The following is a 17063-nucleotide window of genomic DNA, read 5'->3' as shown; positions in this document are numbered from 1 at the left end:
ACTCGCACAAAACTTACTCGTTATAGAAGCTCCCACTCTCTGCATGCGCTGGGAAAATTACAACTATATAGTGTGTTTCTTTAGTTTAAGGCTTATTAGTTGAATTGTATCTGAAACTGCCACTATGTCTCAATTTACCTCTTAAAATTGGTTTTGTCTCACTATACCCGTTGAAACCCATTTTAAACTCATTTGGTCTCACTTCACATCTTGTTGAAAATGTAAAATTCAAACCCAATAAATCATTAAATTCCTTTCTTTTCTTTCTTGAACCCTAATTTGTTTTGTCAAGAAGATTAGTCAACTAAACCCAAGCATCAGATGGAGACAAAACAAAGAGTGGTTTAAAAAGTGAAATGTCTAAAATACCTTTGAATTTAACATTAGGTGAAGTGAGACCAAAAGAATTGAAATTAGAATTGGCAGTTTCAGAGGATAGAGTGAGACAAAATTAGTTTCAAATGATAACTTGATATGTGGAGACTAAATTACGGTTTTAGGGGAATTCAACTAATAAGCCTTAATTTAAAGGTTGTTTTATTGGCACCCCCTATTGATGAATGCACCTCAGATAAAATTTAAATATCAAATGCCTTGTATGTTCTAAAATGAAATGACTTATATGCCCTAATTCATATTTCTCTCACCACTTTGGTTTTTGGGTTATTCTAATCATCCGTTTCTGAAAATTTGCCAACAATTTCATCCTGGTTTCGTTCAAGTTGATTAAAAAACCTGCTTAATTTTGGGAAATTTTGGTGTTTGAATATGTGGGGTGTTGTAAAAAATGATGACAATAAATTTGGGTTGTTGCAAGCATGGTCTACAATATTCCATAATATCTTGATATTTCCATCGAAATTTCCGTATTTTTGGACTACCGATATTTCTGATATCATCGATATTTTAGACCTTGCTAAGTCACTCATGTATCTTACCATGCAATGTATAAAGTGTAAAATATTGTACTAATTCATTATATATAAATGATTATGGTGTGTTTAAACTTCTTTCATTAATTACTACATATATTCTACACTCACACTGTTTGCCAGCTCGCTATATAATCAACTTAAATCAGCTATATCTATCATGCAATGCATTTCCTTCCAATTTTTTGTGATAAACTAATAGATAATTAACTAAATAAACATCCTGTAAAGTTTCAATAAAATTTTTTAAGTTTTTCTTACAATTTCCATGGTTTTTATTCAATTTTTATCGATATCGATAATATCCCGATATTTCCATCAAAATTTCCGTATTTTTGGACTACCAATATTTTCGATATCATCGATATTTTATACCTTAGTTGCAAGTACTATGTATTGGACCATGTTAATGAAGCACTCGTGCATATAAAAAAGACAAGCCTCAACTTTTTTCCCAGAAGCTGCTCGATGTAATCCAACCCACTTGGAAAACAGAGTGGGAGAGCAAGACGGCTTTTCTCAATGAAAGGGTTTTCAGGATGCCTTGAGATGAGCAGCTTCTTAGTGCATTGTCTTCTGAGAGTGAGAAATTTTTCTTTGTAATCGGAACACAGGTGGTACATCGCGTGCTTTTATATAGGTGATGGAAATTTTTATATAGGTGTATCCCCCTATGTTCCGATCACACTAAAAATTCTCTTCCTGAGAGTCAAGAGTGTAAGAGTTGCATTTCTCGTTTCGAAATGAGTTTCTCCTCAGATGATCTCTCATTTACAAATGAAAAGAAATAATACCATAGTAAAAAAAACCCTAATTTAATTGCTTTTATTTTCATAAATATTTAATTAAATGACTAGATAACATATGGTTAATAGACACGGTGACGTGGCCCAATTAATTATATAAGGATTAGGAGTAGTGCCACATCACGGTTAAGAGAAAATTTTCATGCATGAGATGGTACACTAGATGTTATTATATAAGTGGACGAAAATTTTATATTTTAAGTGTCGTTCTACTTATATGATAATATATATTGTATCATCTTGTGTTTCAAGTATGCTAAATAATCTCTACAGGTTAACTGGTGGAGCTAAAAATAAGCAGAGAATCCTCATCCGTAGCAAAAACGGACTCTTTTTCGTTTGTAGTTTTAAATCCATTCTAATACATATATATATGGCCTGAATCACTGAGAAAACAACAATTTTCTCCATACTTTCTTCTTCCTCTCCTCGCTCCAAAACAATCTACGGTCTCCGCAACTCAACGACACAACCAACCCTAAGTGGGGAGGTCATACTAATAAACACTTCTCCCTCCCTCTCTCTCGACGATGAAGAAAACTAAAGCGTGCTGCAGTCACCCACCAAGCAGCAGCGACGGATCCCTGAAACTAGAAGTTAATGAAGAAGAAGAGCACGATCATAAACCCTACATCCTTCAGTTACCAGACGATGTAACAGTGCAGATCTTCTGCAAACTCCCAATCAAAACGCTCGTCGAGTGCAACCGTACATGCAAGTCCTGGCGTCGTTTGCTATCAGACCCTCAGTTCACAGAAGACCTATTTTCACGAACGCCGGATTGCCTTTTGTTCAACGAACTGAATCACCCCAAATGGAAAGGCCAGTTTCTGGTCGACTTCGACAGGGCTTCAAACCGAAACCAGGTCGTGCTCAAGCGCTTCAGTAAAATCATCTACCCAAATGTCAAGGCTAAAGTACGTGAATATTCCCTTGTGGGTTCGTGCAACGGCTTCCTCTGCTACCGCGAATCTCTCCTGTACCCTGCGATGACAAAGGTCCATTGTTTTTACTTGTCTAATCCTGTTACCGGTGAGTCTTTAACTCTTCCAACACCTACCGAACCTGCAAAGAGAGATTGTTTAGGGTTTGGGTTTAGTCCCATTAGCAACCTCTATAAAGTAGTCCGGATTATGAGTCCGTTTGAAGGATCTTGTGATGTAATGGTTTTGAAAGTTGGCTCTGGGATTTGGAGAAAAACTGGAGAATCCATCGACAGTTTCCATGGAAATTCTCTTGGGGTTTATCTCAATGGATTTCTTTATTGGATTGCTCAAAGTCGTAACAGGGACGGTCCTGTTTCTCTAAGTGCAGGTGCTCCCTTTCTATGTGCATTTGACGTCGAAAGAGAGTGCTTCCAACAGTTACCACTACCGCCTTGCTGTTTGCATCTGACAGTTGCTCAGCTCAAGCTCGGAGTCCTCAAAGGTAGTCTCTTCCTAATTCTTAGATCAACACCTAATATGATTGAGATTTGGGTGATGAAGGAGTCTTGGACTAAAGAGCATGAGTTCACATACTCTTCTAAGTTTTGTGTTACTGATATATTGAAATTCACAAAGGAAGGGAAGATCTGGTTTACGCATGAGAATCGATTGTGGGCTTATACTCCTAAGATGATTGTAAGATTTGACCTTGATGGTTTACCTTCAAATCTTTCAGAAGGATTTCTCCATATTCCCAACTTCACACCGCTTTGGCCATCTTTACCAAACAGGAATCAGGTCAAGCAGGAAAGCGACAAGGAATCAGAATGAGCAGGAATCTCGATTCCCTTTCTGCATATTCCAAGCTTTTTTAGTAGGGTTTAGAGTTTGAGTTGACGACGTCTCATTACGAGATTTCGTATTTTAGTAGCTAATAGATATGTATTCTCTTGCTAGTAGAGGTTTGATTTTCTTCTGAGATGCATCGTCTTCTTTCTTGTTACCGTGTTTCTATTTCATATTGCGATCATAATCCTCATAGTCGCAGTTTGCTCAGCTACCAGACACTTCTCGTTTGTTTGGTCACTGAGACAATGGGAATTAAAGTAATGATATTTTTAAATTTTTAACAGTAAGTCTTTAACAGAGCTTGGCTTATAAAATTTTCAACCAATATTGCATATATATTGACATTACTTTTCCCTTCTTTATATGCTCTCACAGTGACAAATGAGCCTTTGAGGTTTCGTCTCGTATAGTCTTTCATTGTGTGGAAAGAATTCCTTAGTTGATTAGTCTGTTAGAATTTAGAGTGCAATTTTCTTACATGCGTGTTAATTTTTTAACACCATTTTGTTACGAGTTAAAGGTTTAAGATACAGGAGCAGCTTTTTCTACGGAGTAATGCTAAGGAGGCTAAATTTATTGACAAAATTTTAGAAATTAAGGGATATGGAAATTGATAATTGAGTTATTACTTAAACGTTGATAAACGTACTCATTTCTATTGTTGACACATCGTTTAGTTTACTAATTTAGTCTCGAAACTTAGTCTCCCTAACATTACCCTTTTTTTGCATCATGCCATCCATGCTGTTGTTGACAAGTTTTACAATCTGCAACAAAAGAAAATTTGCGTTGTCTATCTATAGAACCTTAACATTTGAACCTTTCTTTTTCCTTTATTTTTGTGGATTATCGCGGCAGTAGAGGAGTTCGATTGAGCATCCTCATCCGCTGAGTGAGCGTAGTGGTAAGGTCTGCAAAGAAAGAGCTTCCAGATGGCCGGAACCCCTAGTGGTCTGCTGTCGCACGTCTGCTAGTAGTGACGTGATACAATGCAGTAGAGCCGCTAGAGGCTGCAATGATGGGCCTAGGCACATGGAGCTGATGGTTGCTGCTCAGCACGAGGCGGCTGAACTGGTAGTGGGCTGTTTGACAGGAATCGGCTAAATGAGGTAGGGACGCTCTAATGGCGGTTGTTGTCTCTGCTGTTGCTGTTGTCGGGGCTGTTCAGGATGCTGCTGTTTTTGCTCTTGGAGATTCCTGACGGCAATTTGGGGCCTTCACGTAGCCACGTCAATCCCAATTCGCGGCGAAAGTGGCTCCGAGCCTCGGATAAAGGCTGGGAAGGGTCGTTATCAATGAAAACTTTGGATCCACTTTCCTTGACCGTGGAGAATTCATGACAATCCCAGATTGCAAGAATTGGCCGTTGTTGTTCTTGCTCGTGGTTCTTCACGTGTTCACCATTGTTACCCGATGTGAACAAGGATGATGAATGAAGGACAAATAACGATGAAGAAAGATATTGAAATTTACTTTCTTCGCTTAGATCTCTAAGCACGCGTTCTATAACTCAATTTTACTCTCAATAAAAACACTAATTTGTGGATACAAATTTCATACACGGTTGACTAGACGAAATTTCACCTACAAGAGAGCTTAGAAAAAATGAGAGGGTGTCCGCCAAAGGGCCTCCCCGATGCGTAAGTTAGAAAAGCAATTTGAGAGAAAATAAGAACTTGAAAAAGTTCTAAATAGTAAGTGTCGATTATCGATTTTCTCATTTGACTTAGTTATTTATAGACCTGAACCCTAGCAAACGATTGATTTTCTCATTTGACTTAGTTATTTATAGACCTGAACCCTAGCAAACAGTTGTGATGAAAGGTTGCAAACCATACTAGGTAGACCTTAATGTTTTGCTAGTGATGGTACACACCAGTCTTTGTAGTGTCCCTGTTGGTAAAGGCGTCAGCGCACTTGACACTCAAGTGGAGACTTTGTAGAATCAGCTTCCCACAAACACTGGGTCAGGTATGGCCCGATGGCAGGACAATCATGGCCCAAAACACCTTTCATTTGTTGGTGGCCCAAAGGCCTAATACTCAGAGGTTAGACTGGTGCTACAGTATATCATGTAGGATAGACAGATGCTACGTTTCCTGAAGTGGTTTATGGTATGCTCACAATGTCAAGAGTAAAACCGTCATAACGAGCATATAATCCATGTATTCTTAATTCAATCGAATTACCCATCTAAATTTTGATACATTTTGCCTCTGCGCATCATCTGTAAAGGGGAAACTATCATTTTGACACTAATGCTACTTTAGCATAGTAGTCCTAAAATGCGATTATATATACTTGGGAATCGCGGCAAAACCAGAAAACCACAAAAATGTCTCTTTATCTGATATATTTCTCACTGTCCATTTGTAATTTGTATAACTTGAGTTTATTTGAATAGTAGCCTTCTAATTTTGGACTAAGTAATCGTTTGAAAAATTAAGGTGTGGGGGTCGTAATTCTTGATGGGCATGGGCACTTTGTGGCGGCTAGTGCTTGGAGAAAGAAGGGCATTTCGTTTGTCGCACACGAAAGATTTTTTATTATGACCAGAACACCACGGGATACATTACGTGTTTTTATACAATTGGTGAAAAATTTTATTTTTAAATTATTAATTTTTTTAATACACATATCCTACCATTTATGTAATGACACGTAATGTATCATTCTGTGTATCGATTACATTGAAAAATTTCTCGTCGCACACATCAAATTGCTAGAAACTTGGGAGGGTATCCGGTAGCAGAGCGTATGGGTGTACTGCGTCTGCGTACAACAGATTGTGGTCGAGAGTAATTTCACTCATGCACTCGATGCAATTAACGACCAGCCTAGGGACATATCTGCTATTCGTATGATTGCGGAGGACGTGGTGTACTGGGCAGCTGTATTTTAATTTATACAGATCATGCCTAGAACTAGAAGTTGTAATGAGGTTGCCTATGAAGCTCAGTTTGCCGTGTTAATTGGCAACGAGATAGTTTGATTCGAGGATCAACATGACACTATTTAGGATTCCCTCGAGGGAGTAATCAATTGAGAATTTGAAAGACTTTAATGGATTTATAAATCCATGAATTTTTATAGAGTTTAATTGATTTGTAGAGATTCCATATAAAAGCTTGATTCAATTCCCTCGAAAATCTCATGAAAAGATGTGAGATTTGTGGATGTTTAAAATACACTACGAAATCTCTCCAATTCCCTTTAATTCCTTAACTTTCTCAAATTATTTAAAATCAATTTCTAATTGAATACATCTGGAATGTTATAAATTTCTTTAAAATCCTAATTGAATACACCCGGATTTCTAAGGATTTTAATAAATTATCTTAAAATCATGATTGAATACACCTTGAATTTCAAGGAATCACTTAGGGTGTATTCAATTGGGAATTTGAGATATTTTAATGGATTTATAAATCCATGGATTTTTATGGAGTTTAATTGATTTGTAGAGATTCCATGTAAAAATTTGATTCAATTCCATCAAAATCTTATGGGGAGAGGCGATATTTGTGATGCTTAAAATACACTATAAAATCTCTCCAATTCCCTCTAATTCCTCAATTTTTCCAAATTCTTTAAATTCTAATTCTAATTGAATACATTTGAAATGTTATAAACTTCTTTAAAATTCTAATTGAATACACCGGATTTCTAAAGACTTTAATAAACTATCTTAAAATCCTAATTGAATATACATTGAATTTCAGAGAATCACTTAAAATCCTGATTGAATACGTCTAGATTCATTAAAAGAATTAAAATCCCTCAAAATTCCTATTGAATACATCATCCTTAAAATCCTAATTGAATACCTTAGATTTATTAAAAAAAATTAAAATCTAGTAAAATCTCAATTCAATACACCCCTAGATTTGATGAAACTCTCATTTGAGGTCATTAATATATCGTTCTTTTAAAAAAAAATTCGTTTAAGAAATTAAGACTCCCTAATTAATTAAGCAAAGGAAAGATACCTCGTACCTCCCTCCTCCAATGCATCATCAATAACCTTAATAAAAGTAAAAGTAAAAAAAAATAATAATAAATAAATATATACCATTATCTCCTCAAATTCATGTTCTTGGTCCGACGTGAACAACTTCCATCGACTCGGCACAGAAAACGTTGTCTTGTAACTCTTTGCTCGCATTCTTTCACACGACTTTTGCATTTCCTTCACGGCTTCACCTTCTTTTCAACTTCCTGCAATCAATCTCCCACACTCCTCTCTCTCTGTGTCGATAAATACATTAAAAGGGAGACGCACAGAAGAAGCTGTTCTGGGAGCTCTGATGAACCCAATTTCCGTAGTTTCTGCTTCTGCTTCTGCTTCTGTCATCCAAATGGCCACCTTTTTCTTAGCGCCAAACTACGTCCTGGGCAGCTCTTCTGATTGCGGGCACACCCTTCAGTTCCGTTCCAACAATAATTCCAGAAGCGGACAACTTTATCATAGAAAATGGCACGGAAGCCGAGGTGGGATTTCTGTCAGTCGTGGATTTAGAGTGTTATGCCAGTCCAAGGTGATTCCTCAACACCCTTTCGAGAGTTCTATATGTTTTCTTTGAAAATGGATTCCTTACTGGGGGTATCTGTAATTATTCGTACTATTCAGTTTATAGTTTTGTGTTCATAGTATGTTAGTATAGCCTGTAACGTTAGTATGTCTTCAATTCTATCATTAGTGGTGAGAATTTATGGTTCCACGAAAACATGATGAGACGGTATTCTGAAATTGGCTGTTTTGACGATCCTGGACTTCTTCTTTTTGACAAGATGATATTCTCAACTACTCTTATCTACGAAGAGTGGTAATGGAACTTGGGGTGCAAGAGATTGAGCACACAGTCTCATCCACCTGACCTAACCCACGTCTGTGACATTCATGGAATTGTAAAACAAGGTTTAGGATATAACTTTTCGTTTGTGTGGAATATATTGTATTTTAAATTCTCATATAAGTGCTAGGTAATCAAGTTAATTTGTTGATCATCTTTGGCTTCATAAGGTTTTTGTATTCTATGCATTAGTTTTTGTTCCCATGAGTTTTTCTGTAGGGGAATGATTTTGCACACTCTTTTTCACATCCTGCAAAGCCCTCTCCTTTTTCAGCCATTGGATTGAACAATCAAAGGAGAATCAAGGGCTGGAATTAAGGGGACGGGGTGTAGAAGGTGAAAAAAGGTGTGAAGAAATCACTCTTCTTTATGATGTTATAGTATGGATTCTTCTTGATTACCAGAGTTCTTATTCATATTGGGCCAGAGTTTTGTATTGGAGAAAAAAGTTTTATTGGCTTTGAATTTGAATTTGAATTCTTACTGAAAAGCTGCTACCTTGGTTATGCTTTGAATTTCAAATACTAGATGTCACCTCCAGGCTCCGACTAATACACAACTGTGTCTGTAGACACCTGAACAAAAGCTGTATATGCCCATCATCTTCGTTCTTCACTCTTTTGCAGATTTCTTTTCAAATATGGAATTAGAACCTGATATATGCATGCTTCCATAGTTTATAGAGCTAGTATTTTTCCGGCTAGAGGATTTGGTCTGTACTCTTATTCCTCTATCTGCTTGATTGCTAAAGATCATGCCACATCCATATAGCTAGTGTGTGTCATCTTCTAACTTCACCTCATATTCGGAACTATCAAATACTTTTGATCTTGTTGTGATGGTCTTATTGAGTATATATTATAAAGTCTGTGTTTGTTTTCTCTTTAGCTGTAGAAGCCTTGGAATGTCTGATATACAGATGGTCACACCTATTTGTATTTGCAAAAAAAAAACTATGTTACAGACAGAAGAAAAGCAGATACGAAGGCATTCACCTTTCCTGGAACGTGTGTTACTAGATGATAATGATGCTTCAGAATCTGATAGGTGGAAAGCAGTTCCTGATATTTGGAGATCTTCAGCTGCGAAATATGGTGACCTAGTAGCATTGGTGGATCCCTATCATGACCCACCTTCGAGTATAACTTATAAACAGGTTAGTTTTCTTTTCCATTTCTGACTTATCACTTTCATACTTATTTTATCATGGCTACTTTGCTCTTTTTGTTGGTCACTGATTCATCACGATGGGAACTTAATGCTTTTATTAAGGGTTCATGTTTGTTACCAGTGGATCTAGTTGGAGACTAGGAGGACAACGAACAGAAAACAAAATTCCTCTCTTCTTTGTTGGGTTTCACAATATTCTTCGTTGAATTAAAAAATTAACTTTCATTGAATAAAAAAGATTACCACCAATGTTGTTGAGTCTACGCTACTTTTCTACTACAACTTTTTTCTTTCATTGTTTTGTTAAGTCGTCTCTGGTTTTGTACCAGTAAACATCAAATTTTTTCTTTCATAGGTTTCTGTTGTGGAGTCTACATTGGGGTTTTCACTTTCAGATTTTGATTTTGGGTGCTGTCTAACTTAACAGTTGACACTTTCAATTTGAAAAGCGTTTGAGTGTTGTAATTTGAAACCTTCTTGGCCATCAACTTGGTTGATTATATTAATTTGTTCTTGTATAATTTTTATGATCTCATACTGTCACTTATGTTTCACTTAATCTATTTTTGTGTTTAGAGTTTTACAGTTCCATTGAGTGTCTTTCTTTCGCTTTCTTCAAAATTGCAGCTTGAGCAGGAAATTTTGGACTTTGCTGAAGGGATGAGAGTTGTTGGAGTAAAGCCAGACGAAAAAATTGCACTGTTTGCTGATAATTCATGCCGTTGGCTTGTTGCTGATCAAGGTATGCAATTTTTATTCACATTGAATCATTCTTCATAGCCATCTTGTAGCACCTTCTCTAGGATGTGGCATGCTCATTTTCTCTATGGCCATGCCATTTCTCTGATAGCGTCACTTTTGCTATTCAAGTTTATTGCTTTACATCCTGCTATTTACTATTCGATTATAAACTGAGCACGTTTTTTAATAGTAAATCAAGTGTATATTCTATTCATAGCAAAATATACTTGAAAATTCTACAGATAAAATACATTGCCTGACACGGTCATGCTTATTACTTGTAAAGGAATTAACTTCTGCCACTGCTGATAGATCCTCCACCGACTGTATATTGTATACCCCTCTTTTATCGATAAGTTGACAATGCTTAGCTGATCAATGTTAATTTTGGGGCGAAGTCATTGAAAAATGTTAATCTGCTGCACATGATTCTGTTTGTGTTAATTTATGGATTTATCTCATTGGGGTTCCTGTAAAATTTTTAAAGCTGACTGTTTTGATTTATTTTGATTAGGTATAATGGCCACTGGAGCAATCAATGTGGTAAGAGGTTCGAGGTCATCAGTCGAAGAGTTACTGCAAATATACAATCATTCTGATAGGTTCGGGTCTACACTCTTCTTATTTAAAGTATATTACCAATGTCTATATAACTATATGATTGATAAACCTTAATTACTGTTTGATAATACATCTTAAATCTGAAATTTCCATTCTATGAAGTTAGTAGCGGGGTTTGGTTAAGATCATTGAAAGTACTTGGTCCGTAAAAACATGAATTTATTTATTTACAAAAGCATGTTTTCCTTTGTATCTTAATGAATCATGGAATAATGTTTTACTTCATTGCTCCGACAGTATTGCGCTTGCTGTGGACAGTCCTGAGTTATTCAATCGGATATCAGAAGAATTTTGTTCCAAGGCGATGAAATTTATTGTTCTGCTATGGGGGGAGAAGTCAAGCCTGAAAAATGAAGGAAAGGTTCCTATTTTCGACTACAAGGAGATTCTAGATTTGGGACGAGAGAGTCGCAAGAGTTTGCTTGATTCTGATGATAAACGTATGTCAACTATCTGTTTGCGTTATGTATGAAGTTCCTTTTTCGTTTTACAGGAATATGTGTGCACTCCCTCTCTTAATTCTGTCCATTAATTGTTCAATCTTCTTTCTGTGAATGGACTACAAAATGCTTGGTGCGTTTGCAGCCTCTGATGTAAATATTCTGATTGCAGAACAGTCTGATACGTATGAAGTTATTAAATCGGATGATGTTGCTACATTAGTATATACGAGTGGAACAAGTGGCAACCCAAAAGGTGTCATGCTCACACATAGGAATTTGTTGCATCAGGTTGGTTTTGTTTGTATTGTTTTGCACGTATTTTCCTTTCATAACTCAAAGAGTGTTATGAAAATGGTTTTTTGAAGAAGCTGTTCTAGTATCTATCTTTTGTTTTCTGCTCTGCTTACTTGCGTTACAGTTTAACCAACTGTTTTTTGCACCTCGGAAGGTCTTCGTTAGCTTCTTTTTGTTAAAACTGAATTCACTACTTGCCTCCATTATATTGAACTCATTTTTGCAGTTATTTGCATTTTGTTTCTCAGATAAAGAACCTAGGGGATGCTGTACCTTGTGTAGGTGGCGACAAATTTCTTAGCATGCTTCCACCATGGCATTGCTATGAACGAGCTTGTGAGTATTTCGCTTTTACGTGTGGAGTTGAGCAATTTTACACCAGTGTGCGGAAAATGAAGGTATTATTATCTCAACAGGAAACGATTTTTTTATCTTTCAAAATGAACTTTATACTATTCTCCGGTGATTTTGAAGAAGAATTGAAAGAATTGTTGGCCGGAAATGGAGAACCTATTTGCATCGCATCTGTTTATTTTCCATCTTGTTTGATTTTACATGTTCAAATTGATCAGTATTATTTGACAATTTTCGTTTATTTGATAGGATGATTTGCGAAAATATCAGCCAACCTATATAATTTCAGTTCCTTTAGTGTATGAGTCACTTTACAGGTATGCCTTTTCTTCATGTTGTCTATTTGTCCTCTTTTTAGGTATTAACGTACTTATTTCTCTTTGCAGCGGTATTCAGAAACAAATTTCATCCGCGTCTACTGTTCGTAAGCTTATTGTGCTTACATTCATAAGGATCAGTATGGCGTACATGGAGTTTAAGAGGATCTATGAGGTTCATTTACTGTGAATTTATTCTCTGAATAGTTCTGTTATTTTCTATGTTCATCTCCAAACTGGAATGCACTGCATACAGTGATTATATGAATGAGGCAATGGATTTTGTTGTTTCTGTTGTGTTTTGTTGTAGCACCTACTGTACCACCTAAGCTTATAGCGTTATCAATATTCATTTATAGGGAACGTATCTGACGAGGAACCAGAAGCAACCTTCGTATCTTGTTGCAGTAGCAGATTGGTTATGGGCGCGAATAATTGCTGCGTTATTATGGCCATTGCATGTGCTGGGAAAGAAACTAGTCTACAGTAAAATTCAATCCGCCATTGGAATATCAAAGGTCATCTTATTTCGAAGTTATTATTTGTGTCTTCTTTGTTCTGTGACGACTTTTGTTTATTACGTTGATTAGAAAGAGCGGGACTAATTAGGAAATTCTCTGGCTTCCTGCAGGCCGGCATCAGTGGAGGAGGTTGTCTGCCTTCACATGTTGATAAATTTTTCGAGGTTGGATTCTCACACGTACTTTCCTCGCCAAGTAGGATCTTTAGATAATCAGTTCTCATTGTACTGTTGTATGCTTGCAGGCAATTGACATGAAACTGAAGAATGGATATGGTTTAACAGAGACTTCTCCTGTTGTTGCTTCTCGACGATCAAATTTTAATGTAAGAAATACAAGTTAAATTGTTTGTTAGTTTGTATTGTTGAGTTGTGCTTGACATACCCCGGTTGGTATATACCTCAAGAACAATAGCAAACTAAATAAATGAACTAGTGATGATGCTATTATGTTTAAATTAGGACTAGAATGATTCTATAGCTATTGCAAAGTAATTGCTTATTGACCATTTATCGACTTTATCTATCCTGACAGACATTTCTTGTTCCTACTTTTCTGAAGGTTATTGGTTCTGTTGGGTTACCAATTCGACATACTGAGTTCAAAGTCGTAGATTCTGAAACCGGTGAAGTTCTTTCTCCTGGTTTGAGCGGAATTCTGAAAGTTAGGGGACCTCAAGTGATGAAGGGATACTACAAGGTACCATATATTGTGTTCATCAAATGTTCTTTCTAATTTTTAAATTATTGAAAGATCTGCCAAAACCATTTGCACTCATTTTGTATATCTGCCACAGAATTTCAGTATCGAAGGGTGTCTTAGTTATTATCCTCGTATTTCGCTTCAATTTTATGTTTACGTTATACAATTTTGAATTCGATTTTTAATGTTACTACCAGAATTCAGCATTTCCATTGCCTAATGATATGCTTGTGACTTTTTCTGTTCATGTTTGGACTAGAATCCAGGCGCTACAAAGAAAGCATTGGATGACGATGGGTGGCTAGACACTGGAGACATTGGTTGGATTGCTCCTCACCATTCAATAGGGCGAAGTCGTTGTTGTGGAGGGGTGGTTGTTCTTGAAGGACGTGCCAAGGACACTATCGTTCTTTTAACAGGTATACCAAAAGCTTAATTTTCTTCTGCAACATTGTCATGGATCCGCTAGCTAACAACTTGAAATGTCTTCCTAGTTTCAGTTCCATGGACTATGTAATTTCTTAAACACTGCGCTAAGGAAACAGTTTTTGTCACAAAACTAGTGAGTCCAAACTACCGGGTTGAGGGACATGTATTTAATCGAATCTTGCCAAACATCTCGATCGTATGAGTTTATACACATGTGTCTTTATTTTCTGCTGAAATCTACTCCTATGTGTCTGAATGTACTATCATTTCCCTAACGCTGTGCAAGTCGGCATTTTTTACAAGGGGAAAATGTTGAACCGGTAGAGATTGAGGAAGCTGCCTTGAGAAGTAGTCTAATTCAACAAATTGTTGTCATCGGCCAGGTTATGCCGCAGTTCATTTCCCTTATATCTGTCTACATTCCGCCATTTTACAACTGATGTACTGATTCTGCATGTGTTTGCATTCATATATATAGGATCAGCGACGCCTTGGGGCAATTGTTGTTCCAAACAAAGAAGAGGCTTTACTCGCAGCCAAAAAGTTGGCTGCTGTAGATGCTGCTGATGCCTCCGGCCTAAGCAACGATAGATTGACAAGATTGGTTTATGAAGAGCTGAGAAAATGGTAAAAATTCTTTATAGGTCAACAAATTGTTGTAGATGTTCTTGGGAATCACCGGGTTTCAATGATCGATAAATTTAAACTTCGTACGAGGCCTTTAAGATTCAGTTGTCTCAAGAATGGTATCTGTTTGCTACAATGCGACTGTCTCTCATGATCCGTCGTCCATCTTTTGCAGGACTTCAGGGTGTTCATTTCAAATCGGACCGATCATAATCGCGGACGAACCCTTTACGGTAAAACATCCATCCATCCATCCCAGTAGTTCCATCAGCACTGCCCTTGGCTTTACAGATGTGAATGGCTGACAAATTATACTTTCCTGTTGCAGATTGATAGTGGCCTAATGACTCCAACCATGAAAATTCGACGGGACCGAGTCGTGGCTCAATACAAAGAACAAATAGACAACCTTTTCAAGTAAACCAACACACTTGTATCGATTTTTCCATGCGCATGGATCACATATATCATAGTAAAAAACTCTTCATCAATATTGTGTTGTTTTTATAAGATGGAAATTCTTTCAAACAATGAAGGGTGGTCCCACAAGGTTCCCCATGATACACCTTTGACTCATGACAATAATAGAGGTCATAGATAGGCCACACGTAAAATGGGGCCGCAAGATTTCGTTTTTCTTTGATGCACGGCAAGTAAAGCATTGGACTGATTAGAGATAGACTCGTTAATGGAGCGAATTTTGATGGGAGTTTTAAAAATTAATAGGATATTCAGTAAAAAAAATTCAATACGATATAGATGATATTTCAAATTCAATAATCTAATTAGTAAGATAAGGTTTGATTGTTGTGTTATTTCCAACAGCATCCTCTTCAGATTCTTTTGGTGATGATTCTAGGGATTCGTAAATCGTGTTTGTTCATTGTACATCATGCGGTCAGTTTTTATCAAGTACTGTTTGTATTTAATTTTAAAATAAAAATATTTAAAATGATTTCTGACTGTACGGTGTACGATGAACATATATGATTCACAGATTTCTGGAATCCTCACAAAAAGAATATGGCAAGGATCCGGATTCGTGTTATTTGGTTTGGTTGCTATTTTAGCAAATTAAATATGAATTTTTGTCATTTCGTCCAAATGGAGTACCCTACTAGGTTTTCTGCACGAGACATCCTCATTGGTGAATTATGGGTCCAGTTGTAAAATGACGAAATTACGCATGCCACGACTTCAATTTTGACAAAATATTAGATTCGAGTTAATAAAATATTAGATTGAGTTAACGGCACGAGGTAAAGTTAAAAACATTAAACATCAGTCAAGGGGAAAAGTATGTCACTGAAACCTTCAGAGAGCAAATTGATATTTGACCATAGTTTATCAGCACGTTAACGAACAAGCCTAAGAACTTCTCTAACACAAGCTGTACAACAACAACAAAGTATTTTCTCATTAAGTGAGGTCGGCTATATAAATCTTAGAACACCATTGCGCTCGATCATGTGTCATGTCCTCCGTTAAATCCAAGTACTCTTAAGTCTTTTCTTAGAGTCTTTTTCAAAGTTTTCCTAGGTCTTCCTCTACCCCTTCGGCCCTGAACCTCTGCTCCGTAGTTGCATCTTCTAACTAAAGCGTCAGTAGACCTTCTTTGCACATGTCCAAACCACCGTAACCGATTTTCTCTCACATTTCCTTCAATTTCGGCTACTCCTACTTTACCTCAAATATTCTCATTCCTAATCTTACCATTTCTCGTATGCCCACACATCCAACGAAGCATCCTCATCTCCGCTACACCCATTTTATATATGTGTTGATGCTTCACAAGCTGTAAAATCACTAAAATTTTATTTTAAAAAACCAGACTATAAGTGATTCTATATATGATAGCAAAGTGAATGGCTCTCTTTAAATTGAGTCACTATTCATATGCTAAATGTTAAAAAACTAGTAAAACTCAATGGTGGACCGATGACCAATAAGAAAAGAAAGCGAGAAGAGAAGGCGGTTTTGAAAAATGGAGCTTTACCTATTAAGACAAAAACACAAAAGGCATGTTATAGAAATTCACTATCTTTGAATCATTTCAAGAGAGACAAAACTCAAATCGCAACAAACCTAACTAAAAAACAAGCAAACCAAATTAATATCTGACCCCGTTTGTAAAAATTTCAAACTAATTTTGCATCCACAATAACTAATATCTACACTTTTGTAAGTTCACAATTCATGCACTTCGCAAGATCAAACTTTAAAATTTTATGCACTTCTGCAAGGTCAATTCACAATCTATGCACTTCTGCACGAACGGTTTCAAAATTTCAATATTTATACAAGATTAGTTTCAAAATTTTATACATTTCTGCAATATCAGTTTCACAATTCATGAACTTTTACAAGATCAGTTTCAAAATTCTGACACTTTTGCAAGAACAAGTTTAAAATCCTAGCATCTCTACAATATTATTTTTAGAATGCTAGGGCGGTCAAATTTCTAAACCAAATGATATG

At 36.5% G+C, this 17063-nt stretch overlaps 2 protein-coding genes across 12 annotated transcripts; both read left to right on the top strand.

Moving 5' to 3' along the window:
* The first annotated feature begins 2095 nt into the window (after positions 1 to 2095).
* LOC126618723 (F-box protein At3g07870-like) lies at positions 2096 to 3659 on the top strand. Its single transcript, XM_050286866.1, has one exon. It carries the CDS (start codon positions 2269 to 2271, stop codon positions 3493 to 3495), a length of 1227 nt encoding a protein of 408 aa, XP_050142823.1. The 5' UTR covers positions 2096 to 2268; the 3' UTR covers positions 3496 to 3659.
* A 3941-nt stretch (positions 3660 to 7600) lies between these two features.
* On the top strand, positions 7601 to 15148 carry LOC126618720 (probable acyl-activating enzyme 16, chloroplastic). 11 transcript variants are annotated; one of them, XM_050286863.1, is made up of 18 exons: positions 7602 to 8051; positions 9331 to 9522; positions 10164 to 10278; positions 10792 to 10879; positions 11136 to 11338; positions 11511 to 11629; positions 11884 to 12033; positions 12239 to 12306; positions 12376 to 12481; positions 12666 to 12824; positions 12938 to 12991; positions 13072 to 13152; positions 13389 to 13526; positions 13789 to 13948; positions 14262 to 14341; positions 14437 to 14585; positions 14761 to 14818; positions 14914 to 15148. In XM_050286863.1, the coding sequence occupies exons 1-18, from the start codon at positions 7821 to 7823 to the stop codon at positions 15004 to 15006; spliced, it is 2244 nt and encodes a 747-aa protein (XP_050142820.1). In that variant the 5' UTR covers positions 7602 to 7820; the 3' UTR covers positions 15007 to 15148. The 11 variants fall into 11 exon arrangements, 2 of the variants coding, with proteins under 2 accessions (XP_050142820.1, XP_050142821.1); XM_050286864.1 differs by having other exon boundaries at positions 7931 to 8051; positions 9255 to 9522; XR_007621831.1 differs by lacking the exons at positions 14761 to 14818; positions 14914 to 15148 and adding an exon at positions 14030 to 14091 and having other exon boundaries at positions 7601 to 8051; positions 14437 to 14510.
* The last annotated feature ends 1915 nt before the right edge of the window (positions 15149 to 17063 follow it).

The sequence above is a fragment of the Malus sylvestris genome, chromosome 4 (genome assembly GCF_916048215.2).
Source record: "Malus sylvestris chromosome 4, drMalSylv7.2, whole genome shotgun sequence".
NCBI classification, from domain to species: Eukaryota; Viridiplantae; Streptophyta; class Magnoliopsida; order Rosales; family Rosaceae; genus Malus; species Malus sylvestris.
The sequence above is the reverse complement of the archived record's forward strand: the minus strand, read 5'-3'. Positions and strand labels throughout refer to the sequence as shown.